At 43.5% G+C, this 17945-nt stretch overlaps 1 protein-coding gene across 8 annotated transcripts in view; it reads right to left on the reverse strand.

Moving 5' to 3' along the window:
- Nucleotides 1-1617: 1617 nt before the first annotated feature.
- The window catches only part of golga2 (golgin A2), a 60530-nt gene continuing 44202 nt past the window's right edge, over nucleotides 1618-17945 (reverse strand). For all 8 annotated transcript variants that reach the window (XM_079815411.1, XM_079815410.1, XM_079815407.1 and 5 more), the window contains 5 exons: nucleotides 13968-14136; nucleotides 12560-12727; nucleotides 10794-10900; nucleotides 7507-7675; nucleotides 1618-3361 (listed from right to left, as the gene is read on the reverse strand). In XM_079815411.1, coding sequence (XP_079671537.1) covers nucleotides 3075-3361; nucleotides 7507-7675; nucleotides 10794-10900; nucleotides 12560-12727; nucleotides 13968-14136 — 900 coding nt within the window. In that variant the 3' untranslated portion in view covers nucleotides 1618-3074. The remainder of the gene's footprint in view (nucleotides 3362-7506; nucleotides 7676-10793; nucleotides 10901-12559; nucleotides 12728-13967; nucleotides 14137-17945) is intronic.

Here is a 17945-nt window from a genome sequence, read left to right on the forward strand (position 1 = left end):
CTGGTCATTTGATGAAGAGAAGAGCAACATGAGAAGGGCTTGAGTTTTAGAAATGACTTTTGATCAGGACTGAGGTTAGTTAATAGATTTATGCGAAGAAATATTTTTTTTTTTATCTGAGCAGTTTAATTTAGTGTCTGTTTTCGTCCACGAGGGCAACGAAAGGGTTGTGAATTTGAAGGATTAAACAATAAGACTCTTTCTCACTGATTTCTCTGGATTTAACCCTTTAACTGTCACCCTTTCCCGATCACCGATTCACCCTTTCATCATTTACGTGAAAATGCACTACCCAAACTTAAATGGTTGTAATTCATGAACCCTTTGGACTAAAGACTTATGGTTGGTCTCTTTTAAAAGAAGACACTTGGCAGATTATTGCTGAAGTGGAAACAAATTATAGAATTAAATTATATAAAAGTTATTGAAATTTAAGTTTATTGTTATAAAAATTATTTATTTTATTTAAAAATATATAAATTAATATAGGTTTCAGCCTAAAAAAAACAAAGTCAAAGCCTCAAATTCTAACCAAGTTGTGTTAAAAATTTTAGGTCAAAAACTCAAAAAATGAGTTTTCTGTAAGACCTTTAGCTGCATAACCTCCAGAAATCCACTAGGGGTTAGACACACCATATTGGTGATTCCTAAAGGTCTTAGTTACTTGATCTGGCAGATATTCTCTCTATATAATACTATTTTCTGAATATTTTTGGCTAAATACTAGAATCAATGTTTATGTTATGAACTTTTAGCATGAAAATCAAAAGTTTGAATGATTAAAAGTGTGGTTGTTGACTTTTTGTTACAAAGGTGAAAACTCCTGTAATGAGACAGATTTTTTTGATGCACACTCTTGTCATATATTAATCCATTACTCTTCGAAAATATATATTTTCTGCAAAATCATCAACAAATATGTATTCTTGAGTCTTAGACCTTTCCAATGATATATAGTTTGTCATGACTAGATTAGGATTTAATAGTAATATAGTGAAGTAAATGTAGAATGCCCGTATACGGGCGGGTGATAGTTAACCCTTAATCGTCCTCAAGTAGGGTTTACGTTTGAGTCCCTTGTGCTCAGATAGACCCCAAACTTTTACAGAGCGATTGCATAAGGAAATATAATTTTTTTAAATGGAAAACTATATATCGTTTTTTTTATTTACTTCTCAACTATACATTTATGCTGTGTTTTTGTGGGTATTTTGTAGTTTTTTACCTATTTACTGCACAAATACTTAACTATGTCATAAATTGGCTCATTAAAAATTATTTTTTTATGAAAAAAATCACTTGAATGATGATCTTAAATAAATATAAATAGTTTTTGGACATTGCTCTATGTGTTAGGGATAGAATACCGCCATCTGTAGGTTTGTGGAAAAACTTTAGGAATTATAGTTAAAGAGAAAGAGAGAGAGAGAGAGAGAGAGAGAGAGAGAGAGAGAGTGCAATGACCACATTATCCACTAGAGGTCCAGAGGGAAGTTAAGCTGCCTTTCATCTTTCTTTTATTTGCCCTTTTCCCTCTCTTTCTCATGATCGTTCCATGTTGCATTTGTGCTCTAGTATTAGTACTTCATTTATGCATGAAAATCTTTCAGATTTATGCCAGTTTTGTTGATTTTATTTGCCAATTTCAATAAAAATACTCTCTGTTGCAGTCACACACATGTGTGTGTTTGTGTGTGTGTGTGTGTGTGTGTGTGTATGAGATGAATGTTTAGATAGATTATTTAGGAAAAGTCACAGAGTCTCATGGCCCTGAGATGAAGGGAGCACTTTTTAAAAATGGAGGAAAAGTCCAGTGGGGTCAGCTGGAGCCCAAGGGCCGATTAAGGGTTAAGAGGTTAAACATTCTCGGAGACATTTGGGATAATGCACACAAGTCAACAAAACATTGTTCTAGAGGTTTTTGGATGTATTCCCACATGATTAACGTCAGACAGGTTTAGTTTTGCTCAATCAAGGTTTATTTAAGGAGGAAAAATCACCACAGAAGTATTTCTTCTGAAACATCTCATTATTCCTTCATTGTGTTCCATCAGTCGAAATTAAAACGGATTAGTGTGTAATTGATTATCCCAAATAAATAGATTTCTCCTTTAGCTAGTAGTACGAAACCACACGTCCGTCCTTCCCACAAGCATCCTTCTCCCTCCATGAATATACAGTATGATACACAGGTACACTATTTACACATCTGTTACGTCGACAAGCTCAGGGTGCGGCGTCCGCAAAATAATCCAAATATCTGATTAAAGCCCACGCCCCCAAAATAATCACTGTCAAATATATTCATACGCGCGCTGATGCATAACAGATGTGACTAATAAAAGTGCTTTAGGGTCAAAAACCGTTCCAGTTATACGCCAACACTTTCTATGAAGCCTGCGTGTAAATATAATGCTTTCGACGGTAAGCTTGATACGCACATACTTCTAAAGAGCTCAAAACAGGCGTGTGCGGTGCATTACACTCTTTAAAGGTGTAGCCATGGAGGGAACGCATTGCATCGCTTCATAGAAAGTGTCGTCAAATCCAGCTCTTGAAAGTCGGTGGAGGATTAGCGTTGATCACGTGAAAAGGAGGAATTATTACAAACTCGTTTCCGTACAGCTCTCGTAAACTTGCACTCGTTGAATCATTCACTCGACAGTGTGAACTCTCGGCCGGCGCGTCATGGAGTTCGGCGCAAACAATCGTCAACTGAGGAAAAAAAAACGGTGCGTTCGTGGGGAAGAAATTAGAATTACATCTTTCAACGAATCCCAATGGCGGAAACTTGCCGATTCAGTTTACCTTCTCAGAAACACTTCATCGTCTTTAGTCCAGACCTGCTCCAATCATATCACGTGTTACTGATTTGAATCAGGTCTATTGCACTATATTTAGTGAACTAATGGGACAGATCGATCAGGGATAAGAGCGGCGAGAACTGATATTCTTATGGATTAACTGGTTCACACACAAACCAAATGGAGAGCTTCGGAAGAATCAGATTTCTCTGTAGAAACCAGAGAAACAAACCCACGTGTCCATGACGCCGAAAAGATTGCGATTGGCCCTCAGACCACCAGAATCTTGACCTCGTCGTGCTCATCCGGCCGGTAGAAGAACGGGATGCAGGGGTTTTCCCCCAGGAAGGGAGCAGGTCTGGCCTGAGGGTTCTGGATCTCCTGTAAGAGCTGCATGATCTGGCGGGCCGTGCCGTCTTCTCTGGGCCTCAGGGACGGGGCGGCCCCGGGGTCCGCTGTGGATCCGGCCCTCTCTGAACTCTGGGAGCGGGTCTCGGGGTCTGTGCTGGACTGGGCCGATGAAGACGCATCCACTGCTGAGCTCATGTCCAGAACGGCTGTGGGAACAGGGAAGAGTTTAGACTTAAAGGTCCTTTTTAAATTTTCATTTTATGAGGTTTTTCAACATTAATCATCCCATTTTTCAAACTTTAGTTAGTGTGTAATGTTGCTGTTAGAGCATATATAATACCTGTAAAGTTATAAAGCTCAAAGTTCAATGCCAAGCGAGATATTTTATTTGACAGAAGTTCCCTTTCAAAGCCTACAGCGAGCAGCCGGTTTGTTCTACATCTCTGTACTTCCTGCTTTAATGACGTCAGTAGAACAGTTTGTTGACTAAACTCCGCCCACAAGAATATGCAAAAAAGGGGCGTTGTCTTGTCGCTCTCCCTCGTGGAGGAGAGGAATTGTTGCGTTCGGTTGCGTTTGTAGTGTGTTTGTCGCCATGTCGTCCAGACGCTGTTATTTTCATCCCGGAGTCAAATCACCTTTGTTTGGCCTTCAGGAGCTGTAGTTTGAGCGCGTTCATCTCCCCGTTATGGTGAGAGGCGTGACCTTTCCGGGCAACGTGCGCTAAGCTGCTGTCCAATCACAACACAGGAACCGCTGGCCCAATCAGAACTCGTTACGTGTTTCTGAAGGAGGGACTTCATAGAATAAGGAAATCCTCAAGCCGTTTTTAGCACAGTGAAAACAGCGGTATACAGATCAGTAAATTGTGTGAAAAATACTGTTTTTTTACACGCGAAACATGAACACGTTATATTGCACACTGTAAACACAATCAAAGCTTAAAAAAAACAGGAAAAACGGGACCTTTAATATGAGTTCCCCTAGCCTGAATACTGCCCCCAAGTGGCTAGAAATGTTGATGGCTGTAAACCGAGTTCTGGCTGTCTCTCTCTGCCTTTGAGAAAATGACAGCCCAGATGAGCTGATCTTGAATTTTCCTGTTATGACATCATAACAGGAACGGTTACCTCCCTTTCCTCCGCCCAGAGAATTTGGACACGCCCATGCGAGCGCCATATTTGTTTGTCCTCGAGAGATCATGGCTTGTGAACGAGTGAATGCTGGCAGTAGGGTTTGGTATCGTTTGGGTTTTTTTCGATTCCGGTGCCAAACCGATACTTTTAAAACGGTACCGGTGCCTAAAAGGTGCCTGAACTGATACTTAAAAAAAAAAAAACAAAGGCCACAAAACGAGGTGGATGACATTAAATGGCTTTTTATTTATTCATTTTTTATTTAAATTGAACCATTTATTAAAAGTTTAATGTATACTTAAATGTATGAATATAAATAAATACAAAACACAATTTACTTATTTACAAATTATTATTGACTATTTACAAATTCACAGTAAAACCTAAGCCACCTAACCCAACTACAACAAGCCTAATATAACTCTAACTAACAGCTACAGTAATAACAGCAGTCGTCTGTATTCTTGCTCTGCTACAAACCAGCTTCCAGCTTCAGATTTATTTTGAAATATGATCATATTCTCTGGCTAAATATTTTAGAACGCATCGCCTTCATGTTTCCATGGCGACGCGTCATGTTTCTCACATGACACACAGCTCAGCTGTATCGGGTTTATTTCGTTTTTTTCTTTTTATTCAAAATATTCACAAACTTCTTAACTGTGTCACGAACTATCTAATGTTCAAATGTGTGAGTGAATGTGTGTTAGTTGATCTATAAAGCGCAATGCACGGCACCATGTTAGTTTGCGCCTCAGAATCGGATCTGTCGGATTTACAACACTTGAGTTCATTCTCGTCTTACAAAATACATGAAAGTAAGTGACCAGTGAACTGGAAGAAGAATAGAGTAAACGATATAGCTACTGTATAATGTGCATGTATCTGATGTGAATAAAACACGTAACGTTAGTCAAATTATAACCGTCTGAAAGGATTGTCATAGCCGCTTTCATAGACATCAGTGTGTGTTTTGCTAGTAGCCGACTTATGAGCATTTAAATGTCTGAAACCTGAAATAAACATTTGAAAACACTGAATAGTTGTCATGAGTTGTGATGTGACCAGCGCTGAGCGTCTGTCTCTGGCTCAGCCAAAGCGCGAAAGCACGTTTGAATTTTGGCACCGAAATGAGGAACCGAAATCTGCGTTGTGATTCGGCCCTGTACATACCGGTTATATAAGTTTCGGTACCCAACCCTAGCTGGCAGTTTCTCAGTGTTTGGATGTACAAATGAAAACAGAAGTTTTTTTCCAGTTTCTTCTGATCTGTGATCAGTGATTTCTGATGTGTAGCTAATTATTCAAGTTCAAGACATTCGTCTCTCTGGCAGCAGGCTTGTGCCTCGTAAACCTTGTTAAACCACGCCCCCTCCACTCATTTCAAATGCAAAGATGTCAGCCAATCACAACAGTGGGCGTTTTTACTGAAGTCTCACAGCAGACACGCCCCTTGAAACAGGGCATTCAGCCAGAGGGCAAACATCAGTATAGAAAAAAATGCCTTTTATTTCTAAATTATGACATTTTAGGATGTAAAAATCATACTAACAATATAAGTAAACCTCAGAATACATTATAAAATAAAATAAAATAAAAAATCCATGCCATGGGACCTTTAAACTGACTCAGAATAACATCATCTAATCGAAATATTTAAAAATTTTGTCGATCCGAGCAAGAATGACATCCTTGCAAAGATTCAAAATATTTATGATTCATGAACGAATCATTTTTTTAGTGACTCACTCAAAGGATTTGCAAAGCGTTTAAAGGGACAGTTCACCCTAAAATAAAAATGTGATCATTTATTATTTAAGTAAGTCATCATAGAGCTGCTTAATCTTAATCTATAAAGCGCTGTAGAAATAAAGCTGGCTTGACTGATTTTGAGTAAACATGTTTGTTTGAAGCATAAACAACATTTGATGCATTTTATAACTTCAGAGGAAAACAGCATAATATGAATACTGTCTCTCTTCTTCTTTTGATTGGTAACAGCCCTATTGTGTCTTAGTATTATAATTTAATTTCTTGACTAAATGTAATGTGACAAAAGATGATGCATACATTTAATTAGGGTACAAAAAAAGTATTTATAATGGTAAAAATGCCCATTTAAACTGATTGGAGAAGATGATTTCTGTCACTCTGCAAACTGACCACTACACAGTATATAAAGAATATCAAAAACTTTAAGAATCAACTAAAACACACCGTCATCAAAATGTCTAATTGTTTTGTTTTGTTCTCATTCATTAAAGGGTTAGTTCACCCAAAAATGAAAATTCTGTCATTAATTCCTCACCCTCATGTGGTTGGACACCCGTCAGACCTCCGTTCATATTCGGACACAAATGAAGATATTTTAGTGTAAAGCTGATGCTGAGAAAGGCTTCAGATAGGCCTCCATTGGCATTCAGTACACTTACACTCACAAGACCCATAAAAGGCACTAAAAACGTCGTTACAAAGTCCATCTCACCACAGTGACTCTACAATAATTTTACGATGCGACGACAATAGTTTTTGTGCGCAAAAAAAATATCAAAATAACGCCTTTATCCAACTTGTTCTTGTCTTCCGTGTGTGTCTCCACGACGCATGCGCGAGAATATGAGCAGATCCGGCGTTCGGACACATGACCCAGAAGAGATTTGTTTACGAGCAGAGGAAGACGCGTGTGTCTAAGCTGTTGAATTCTACATTGATCGTGCTTTAGGTCTCGGCGTAGTTCTCAAAATGGGGCTAAAGTGGCATTTCATGGATTCCCGAACGCTGGCGCTACATCATATTCTCGCGCATGCGTCGTGGAGACACTTACGGAAGACAAGAAGAGGTTAAATAAAGTCGTTATTTTGATTTTTTTTGCGCACAAAAACTATTGTCGTCGCATCGTAAAATTATTGTAGAGTCACTGTGGTGAGATGGACTTTGTAACGACGTTTTAAGTGCCTTTTATGGGTCTTGTGAGTGTAAATGTACTGAATGCCAATGGAGGCCTATCTGAAGCCTTTCTCAGCATCAGCTTTACACTAAAATATCTTCATTTGTGTCTGAAGATGAACGGAGGTCTGACGGGTGTCCAACGACATGAGGGTGAGGAATTAATGACAGAATTTTCATTTTTGGGTGAACTAACCCTTTAAATCAGATAATCTGAACAAACTGAATCACACACACGTGTGTGTAGGAGTGTGAATGTGCCGTTGTACCTGGACTGTCCACACTGTTGATGTCCATGTGTCCGTCAGCCGGATGGAGCTGGTCTCCTTCAGAAGGCAGGAGGTCAGGGTTACTGACGGCGCTCATGTATCTGCTGTACCACTCGTTACGCTCCCCCACCAAACGCATGACCAGGTCCTGCAGCTCGGCTAACTTCACCTGAACACACACACACACACACACGTGAACATCACGCCGCAGACGTCACACCATCACAGAGCCGCTCCTCGTACCTTCATCTAGGGATGCGCGGTATACCGGTACTGGGAAAATACCGGTATATATTTTATTTCAAACGGTACGAGATCATGATTTTGCTAATTTCGGTATATGCTGCTGTTCCGAAGTTCACCGCTAGGTGGCAGCGCGCTACCCAAAATGACGCGAAACCGGCAAAAAAAAGAACAAAATGAATACAGTAGTTCTCACTCAACAAGCACAAAACTGATTAATAAAGACAAGAGTAGACGTGAAATTTAGAATTACTTTGCTTATAAAACTGCTGAAGAACCATCAAACCTTGCCAAGCATCGTCACTTAATTCCTGACTTGTAAGAGATCGACAGATGAGTGCATCATTCAAACAATCTAATTTAGACATTTATTTTCTTTCAACACTGATCAACACACATAAGATCGTATCGTTTAAATATAAAGAAATCTCCAGCGTTCGTTTCAACCAGTGACGTTTAGACCTCATAATATTTGAACGCATACTATTGCACTATTTACATCCGCGAAAGACATACCCAACTGTGTTTATGTGACTACTCACTAAAGATGGACATTTTTGACATAATTTTGTGTGTATTTGACTAAGGAAAAATGACTTAATTTGGAATGCGCGAGCTCTTTAGGCTTGTGTGTTTGTTGTTGGTATGAGCGCAAAAAAAACTCTCTCTTAAAGAGCTCCCATACCCTGTATTACGAAATGCTATAAAATCACTTGCATGTTCAAATTGGCGAGGTTTAAAGAGACGTGGGCAGTGATTTCCGTCAGCGGTCCCGAAACGGAAGCGAAAGTGTTGAATCTGAGCGCGCAGATGCTTTTATAGTGCAGGTGCGATGTCTTCTAAAGCCAGAAGCAAATTGCTAATTTTGAGAGAATGGAGACGCGCAGTAATGCTGAAATTACTTAAGTTTCCAAATGACTGATTGATGTGATAATCTTTGTTGATTAATTTAATATTAAACATTTGCGGTAATTTCCCGCTTCATAAACCCAAAACTTGCGAGAGTGAGTAAATTAGGCGCAATACCCGCATCAAAATTCAGACCCTATATGGTATGGATTTAATATCGGTACTTCGGTATTAGATTGTGGTACCGTACCAAAGCCAAAACTGTGGTATCGAGCCATCCCTAATATCGATATAAACGGTATTGCCTCATTCCATATCGCATCTAAAAAATATATCGATATATACTCGATAATAACTCGATATACCGCCCAGCCCTCCCAGTTAGTGGTGAAGGAGTTGCTGAAGCCCTATTCGGACGGTAGTTGTTTCTCGTGGGGTCGGAAGTAGTGTTAGACCGATATATCGGGCCGATATTTGCGATTTTTACGTGTATCGGCATCGGCTGATACAAGGCTGCTGCGTTCACCGATATTTTTCTCCCTGCATCATTTACAGACAGGCGTCCAACTGTCTTTATGTGACTACCAGAGATGTATAGTAACGAAGTAGAACTACTTCACTACTGTACTTAAGTACTAAAAGGCAGTATCTGTACTTTACTAGAGTATTATTTTTTTCTCCTACTTCCACTTTTACTTCAGTACATATTTTCGATGAGTTTAATACTTTTACTCCGATATTTTTTTATGTGCTGCATCGTTACTCGTTACAATTATAAAAATGTTACGAATCATTCCATTCCAAACCCACATTACCGCACATGAGAGAGAGAGAGCGCGCGCGAGAGTGCGAGAGAGAGACAGAGCGTGAGAGAGCGAGAGAGAGAGAGCGCGCGAGAGAGCCCAGCGAGCGCGCATTCATTGTCTTTAAAACAACACAAGAGTCTTACGCTCAAATTGCTCTCTATTTGTTTACATAGTTAATGTGCACTGTGAAGTAACATATACAAACAATGAACAGCTGTATTTTTATTAACTAAGATTAACAAAGATTAATAAATACAGTAACAAATGTATTGATCATGGTTAGTTCATGTTAGTTATTAGTCTACATTAACTAATGTAATGTTAACAAATCAAACCATATTGTAAAGTGTTACAAACAAATCATTTACTCAGAACACCTCTTGAAATTAGAATATAAGTGTGCTTACCCCATTTTTTTTAGTAAGAGTGGTTATAGTAAGATTTAATCTTAATGAACTACAGTATTTGCAGGTTATTTATATGACAAAGGTAGAAAAATGACCTACCAACATTGTGATTGTCCTTTAGCTTAATCATTTGAAATAATAAAAACAATATAATGTTCAAACTTTTGACTACTTTCTTTAATAACTACATAACACAATACTTGTACTTTTACTTTCAGTACTTGAGTAGTACATTTTTAAATAAACTACTTGCAATACTTAAGTACAAAAAATGTTGAATACTTTAGTACTTCTACTTAAGTGTGGTGCTTAAAGAGCACTTCAACTTCTACTCAAGTCACTTTTTTGATAAGGAACTTGTACTTTTACTCAAGTATGTGTATCTAGTACTTTATACATCTCTGGTGACTACTCACTAAAGATGGACATTTTTGACATAATTTTGTGTGTATTTGACTAAGGAAAAACGACTTAATTTGGAATGCGCGAGCTCTTTAGGCTTGTGTGTTTGTTGTTGGTATGAGCGCAAAAAAAACTCTCTCTTAAAGAGCTCCCATACCCTGTATTACGAAATGCTATAAAATCACTTGCATGTTCAAATTGGCGGGGTTTAAAGAGACGTGGGCAGTGATTTCCGTCAGCTGTCCCGAGACGGAAGCGAAAGTGTTGAATCTGAGCGCGCAGATGCTTTTATAGTGCAAGTGCGATGTCTTCTAAAGCCAGAAGCAAATTGCTAATTTTGAGAGAATGGAGACGCGCAGTAATGCTGAAATTACTTAAGTTTCCAAATGACTGATTGATGTGATAATCTTTGTTGATTAATTTAATATTAAACATTTGCGGTAATTTCCCGCTTCATAAACCCAAAACTTGCGAGAGTGAGTAAATTAGGCGCAATACCCGCATCAAAATTCAGACCCTATATGGTATGGATTTAATATCGGTACTTCGGTATTAGATTGTGGTATCAAGCCATCCCTACCTTCATCTCCTCCTTGTCTTTGGCCAGTATGTTGATGTATTGCTCCTTCTCGAAGTGTCTTTGTTTCATGATGGCTCTCTGGTTCTGATACAGCGCGATGTATTCACCTACACGAGCGAAGAAAACCACATTTGTGAGGAGAAAATCCCTCCAATGCTGATACACTCAAATGGTCAAGCATTAGTCAAGATTAGTGTTTGGCTGGTTTATCACTCATAAGAGTGATAAGATGAAGCTTTATTGAGCTACACTATATAGCCAAAAGTGTTGTGACGCCTGCCTTTACATGCACATGAACTTTAACGCCATCCCATTCTTCACCCGTAGGGTTTAATATGGAGTTGTAACAGCTTCAGCTCTTCTGGGAAGGCTTTCCTCAAGGTTTAGGAGTGTGTTTATGGGGATTCTTCTAGAAGCGCGTTTGTGATGTTGGTCGAGAAGGTCTGGCTCTCAGTCTCCGCTCTAATTCATCCCAAAGCTGTTCTATCGGGTTGAGGTCAGGACTCAAGTTCACCAAACTCGCTCATCCATGTCTTTATGGAGCGACGCTCATGCTGGGACAGGAAGGGGCCGTCCCCAAACTGGTCCCGCAAAGTTGGGAGCACGAAATTGTCCAAAATGCCTTCCTTTCACTAGAACTAAGGGGCCAACCCCTGAAAAACAACCCCACCCCATAACCTCCCCTCCACCAAACTTTACACTTGGCACAATGCAGTCAGGCAAGTCCCGTTCTCCTGGCAACCGCCAAACCCAGACTCGTCCATGGGATTGCCAGACAGAGAAGCGTGATTGGTCACTCAGAGAACACGTCTCCACTGCTCTAGAGTCCAGTGGCGGCGCGCTTTACCCCACTGCATCCCACACTTTGGTGATGTAAGGCTTGGATGAGCTGCTCGGCCATGGAAACCCATTCCATGAAGCTCTACACACTGTTCTTGAGCTCATCTGAAGGCCACAGAAGTTTGGAGGTCTGGAGCTCTTGGCGACTTCTGTGACCCTCAGCATGCGCTGACCCCGCTCTGTGATTGGCTGAGTTGCTGTTGTTCCCAATCACTTCCACTTTGTTATAACACCACTAACAGTTGAGCGTGGAATATTTAATATAATATTCGGCCTTATTGCACAGGTGTCCACCGATCACGGCCCCACGCTTGAGTTCTCTGAGCTCCTGAGAGCGGCCCATTCTCTCACTAATGTGTGTAGAAGAGAACACACACACACACACACACACACACACACGCTCCTGAGAGCGGCCCATTCTCTCACTAATGTGTGTAGAAGCGAACACAAACACACACACACACACACACACACACACACACACACACACACACACACACACACACACACACACACACACACACACACACACACACACACACACACACGCTCCTGAGAGCGGCCCATTCTCTCACTAATGTGTGTAGAAGCGAACACACACACACACACACACACACACACACACACACACACACACACACACACACACACACACACACACACACACACACACACACACACACACACACACACACACGCTCCTGAGAGTGGCCCATTCTCTCACTAATGTGTGTAGAAGCGTCTGCTAGAGCTTGATTTATACACCTGTGGCCATGAAGGGATTGAACACCTGAACTCAGTGATGTGGAGGAGCGGCACAATACTTTTGCCAATATAGTGTATATTAAAAATAAATTAAACGTTATGCACTTTGACACACGATATCAGATGTGCTGACAGTGTGTGTGTGTGTGTGTGCGGCTTACCAATGGTGTCAGTTTCTCCTGACAGCTGAATGCAGCGGTGCTCCAGCTCCTCCAATCGCTCCCTCAGATCCACCTTCTCCTGCATGAGCTTTGTGAAACGCTCCTGGAGTTTGTCCATGGCACCCCGCAGAGCCTCATGCACCTCCACTGGAACCCGATCAGCGCCTCCTACACACACACACATGTTGGGTTTTCATGTTTTATGGGGACTTTCCATAGGCGTAATGGTTTTTATACCGTACATACTGTATATTCTATCCCCCTACACTGCCCCTGCCCCTAAACCTACCCATCACACACACACACACACACACACACACACACACACACACACACACACACACACACACACACACACACACACACACACACACACACACACACACACACACACACACACACACACACACACACACACACACACCCTAAACCTACCCATCACACACACACACACACACACACACACACACTGCCCCTGCCCCTAAACCTACCCATCACACACACACACACACACACACACTGCCCCTGCCCCTAAACCTACCCATCACACACACACACACACACACACACACACACACACACTGCCCCTGCCCCTAAACCTACCCATCACACACACACACACTGCCCCTGCCCCTAAACCTACCCATCACACACACACACACACACACTGCCCCTGCCCCTAAACCTACCCATCACACACACACACACACACACACACACACACACACACACACACACACACACACACACACACACACACACACACACTGCCCCTAAACCTACCCATCACACACACACACACACACACACACACACACACACACACACACACACACACACACACACACACACACACACACACACACACACACACACACACACACACACACACACACACACACACACACACACACACACACACACACACACACACACACACACACACACACTGCCCCTAAACCTACCCATCACAGGAGACATTCTGCATTTTTACATTGTCAAAAAACAATCACAGTCTGATTTATAAGATGTTTTCCTCATGGGGACCAAAAAATGTCCCCACAAGGACGAGGATTTCGGATATTGCTATCTTTGTGGGGACATTTTGTCCCCATAACGTAGGGATTACCAGTCCACCCACACCCACACACACACACACACACACACACACACAAAAAATCAGGGTTAAAATCTTGGTTACCGTGTGAAATGATTTGAATGAGTAACGTGGGATCAACTAGTAAAGCAAACAAAAATATAAAACGCAACAGGCTGCCTGACGCACACCTAAAATTCGATCATTTTTGCATTTGAACGTAGATTTTTTTTTTTTTTTTTTTAATCTGATAGACCTAAAACCAAACGTGTGAAAGAGTCTGCACAATAAGTGAATGTTTTGAGGCCGCACCTGTCTCTGCATCTGTGCTCTGATGATGATGATGATGAAGATGCTCCTGGCTCATGGCCGCCATCTGTTGCCGGGTGGCGTGATGAAGCCTCCTCTCCTCCTCAAACCGGCGGCTCATCTCCTCTCTCTCATCCTCCAGACGGGACAGGGCGGAATGAATAAACTCCTCCTGTGGCCATCAGACCAAAAGAGGAATTTGATATTTAATGAGGAGAAAATGTTGGGTTAGGGCTTGAATTAATGCTTCTGAATATGATTGGATCATGAAAAGTAAGCTACATTTTTAACGAATATGTTAAAATAATATTGCTATTAATAGTATTTATGCAATTCTGACTTTATATCTCGCAACTCCGACTTCATGTCTCGCAACTCCCGACTTCATGCCTCGCAACTCCCGACTTCATGTCTCGCAACTCCCGACTTCATGTCTCGCAACTCCCGACTTCATGTCTCGCAACTCCCGACTTCATGTCTCGCAACTCCCGACTTCATGCCTCGCAACTCCCGACTTCATGTCTCGCAACTCCCGACTTCATGCCTCGCAACTCCCGACTTCATGTCTCGCAACTCCCGACTTCATGTCTCGCAACTCCCGACTTCATGCCTCGCAACTCCCGACTTCATATCTCTCGCAACTCCGACTTCATATATCTAGCAACCCCGACTTCATGTCTCGCAACTCCCACTTCATGTCTCGCAACTCCCGACTTCATGCCTCGCAACTCCCGACTTCATGCCTCGCAACTCCCGACTTCATGTCTCGCAACTCCCGACTTCATGACTCGCAACTCCGACTTCATGCCTCGCAACTCCGACTTCATATCTCTCGCAACTCCGACTTCATATATCTAGCAACCCCGACTTCATATCTCTCAGCAACTCCGACTTCACATGCCTCGCAACTCCGACTTCATGTCTCGCAACCCCGACTTCATGTCTCGCAACTCCCAACTTCATGTCTCGCAACTCCCACTTCATGTCTCGCAACTCCCACTTCATGTCTCGCAACTCCCGACTTCATGCCTCGCAACTCCCGACTTCATGCCTCGCAACTCCCGACTTCATGTCTCGCAACTCCCGACTTCATGTCTCGCAACTCCGACTTCATGCCTCGCAACTCCGACTTCATGCCTCGCAACTCCCGACTTCATGCCTCGCAACTCCCGACTTCATGTCTCGCAACTCCCGACTTCATGTCTCGCAACTCCGACTTCATGCCTCGCAACTCCGACTTCATGCCTCGCAACTCCGACTTCATGTCTCGCAACTCCCGACTTCATGTCTCGCAACTCCGACTTCATGCCTCGCAACTCCGACTTCATGCCTCGCAACTCCGACTTCATGCCTCGCAACTCCGACTTCATGCCTCGCAACTCAGACTTCATGCCTCGCAACTCAGACTTCATGTCTCGCAACTCAGACTTCATGTCTCGCAACTCCGACTTCATGCCTCGCAACTCCGACTTCATGCCTCGCAACTCAGACTTCATGCCTCGCAACTCAGACTTCATGCCTCGCAACTCAGACTTCATGTCTCGCAACTCCGACTTCATGCCTCGCAACTCCCACTTCATGTCTCGCAACTCCCACTTCATGTCTCGCAACTCCCACTTCATGTCTCGCAACTCCCACTTCATGCCTCGCAACCCCGACTTCATGCCTCGCAACTCCGACTTCATGCCTCGCAACTCCGACTTCATGCCTCGCAACTCCGACTTCATGACTCGCAACTCCGACTTCATATCTCTCGCAACTCCGACTTCATATATCTAGCAACCCCGACTTCATATCTCTCAGCAACTCCGACTTCATATCTCTCGCAAACCCGACTTCATATATCTAGCAACCCCGACTTCATATCTCTCGCAACTCCGACTTCACATGCCTCGCAACTCCCGACTTCATGCCTCGCAACTCCCGACTTCATGTCTCGCAACTCCCGACTTCATGTCTCGCAACTCCCGACTTCATGTCTCGCAACTCCCGACTTCATGCCTCGCAACTCCCGACTTCATGCCTCGCAACTCCCGACTTCATGCCTCGCAACTCCCGACTTCATGCCTCGCAACTCCGACTTCATGCCTCGCAACTCCGACTTCATGCCTCGCAACTCCGACTTCATGCCTCGCAACTCCGACTTCATGCCTCGCAACTCAGACTTCATGCCTCGCAACTCCGACTTCATGCCTCGCAACTCCGACTTCATGCCTCGCAACTCCGACTTCATGCCTCGCAACTCCGACTTCATGCCTCGCAACTCCGACTTCATATCTCTCGCAACTCCGACTTCATATATCTAGCAACCCCGACTTCATATCTCTCAGCAACTCCGACTTCATATCTCTCGCAAACCCGACTTCATATATCTAGCAACCCCGACTTCATATCTCTCGCAACTCCGACTTCACATGCCTCGCAACTCCGACTTCATGTCTCGCAACTCCGACTTCATGTCTCGCAACTCCCACTTCATGTCTCGCAACTCCCACTTCATGTCTCGCAACTCCCACTTCATGCCTCGCAACCCCGACTTCATGCCTCGCAACTCCGACTTCATGCCTCGCAACTCCGACTTCATGCCTCGCAACTCCGACTTCATATATCTAGCAACCCCGACTTCATATCTCTCAGCAACTCCGACTCCATATCTCTCGCAAACCCGACTTCATATATCTAGCAACCCCGACTTCATATCTCTCGCAACTCCGACTTCACATGCCTCGCAACTCCGACTTCATGTCTCGCAACTCCCAACTTCATGTCTCGCAACTCCCACTTCATGTCTCGCAACTCCCACTTCATGTCTCGCAACTCCCGACTTCATGCCTCGCAACTCCCGACTTCATGCCTCGAAACTCCCGACTTCATGTCTCGCAACTCCCGACTTCATGTCTCGCAACTCCCGACTTCATGCCTCGCAACTCCCGACTTCATGCCTCGCAACTCCCGACTTCATGCCTCGCAACTCCCGACTTCATGTCTCGCAACTCCCGACTTCATGCCTCGCAACTCCGACTTCATGCCTCGCAACTCCGACTTCATGCCTCGCAACTCCGACTTCATGCCTCGCAACTCCGACTTCATGCCTCGCAACTCAGACTTCATGTCTCGCAACTCCGACTTCATGCCTCGCAACTCCGACTTCATGTCTCGCAACTCCCACTTCATGTCTCGCAACTCCCACTTCATGCCTCGCAACCCCGACTTCATGCCTCGCAACTCCGACTTCATGCCTCGCAACTCCGACTTCATGCCTCGCAACTCCGACTTCATGCCTCGCAACTCCGACTTCATGCCTCGCAACTCCGACTTCATATCTCTCGCAACTCCGACTTCATATATCTAGCAACCCCGACTTCATATCTCTCAGCAACTCCGACTTCATATCTCTCGCAAACCCGACTTCATATATCTAGCAACCCCGACTTCATATCTCTCGCAACTCCGACTTCACATGCCTCGCAACTCCAACTTCATGTCTCGCAACTCCCACTTCATGTCTCGCAACTCCCACTTCATGTCTCGCAACTCCCGACTTCATGCCTCGCAACTCCCGACTTCATGCCTCGCAACTCCGACTTCATGTCTCGCAACTCCCACTTCATGTCTCGCAACTCCCACTTCATGTCTCGCAACTCCCACTTCATGTCTCGCAACTCCCACTTCATGCCTCGCAACCCCGACTTCATGCCTCGCAACTCCGACTTCATGCCTCGCAACTCCGACTTCATGCCTCGCAACTCCGACTTCATATCTCTCGCAACTCCGACTTCATATATCTAGCAACCCCGACTTCATATCTCTCAGCAACTCCGACTTCATATCTCTCGCAAACCCGACTTCATATATCTAGCAACCCCGACTTCATATCTCTCGCAACTCCGACTTCACATGCCTCGCAACTCCAACTTCATGTCTCGCAACTCCCACTTCATGTCTCGCAACTCCCACTTCATGTCTCGCAACTCCCGACTT

Source organism: Gobio gobio, assembly GCF_949357685.1.
Source record: "Gobio gobio genome assembly, chromosome: 4".
Lineage (NCBI taxonomy): Eukaryota > Metazoa > Chordata > Actinopteri > Cypriniformes > Gobionidae > Gobio > Gobio gobio.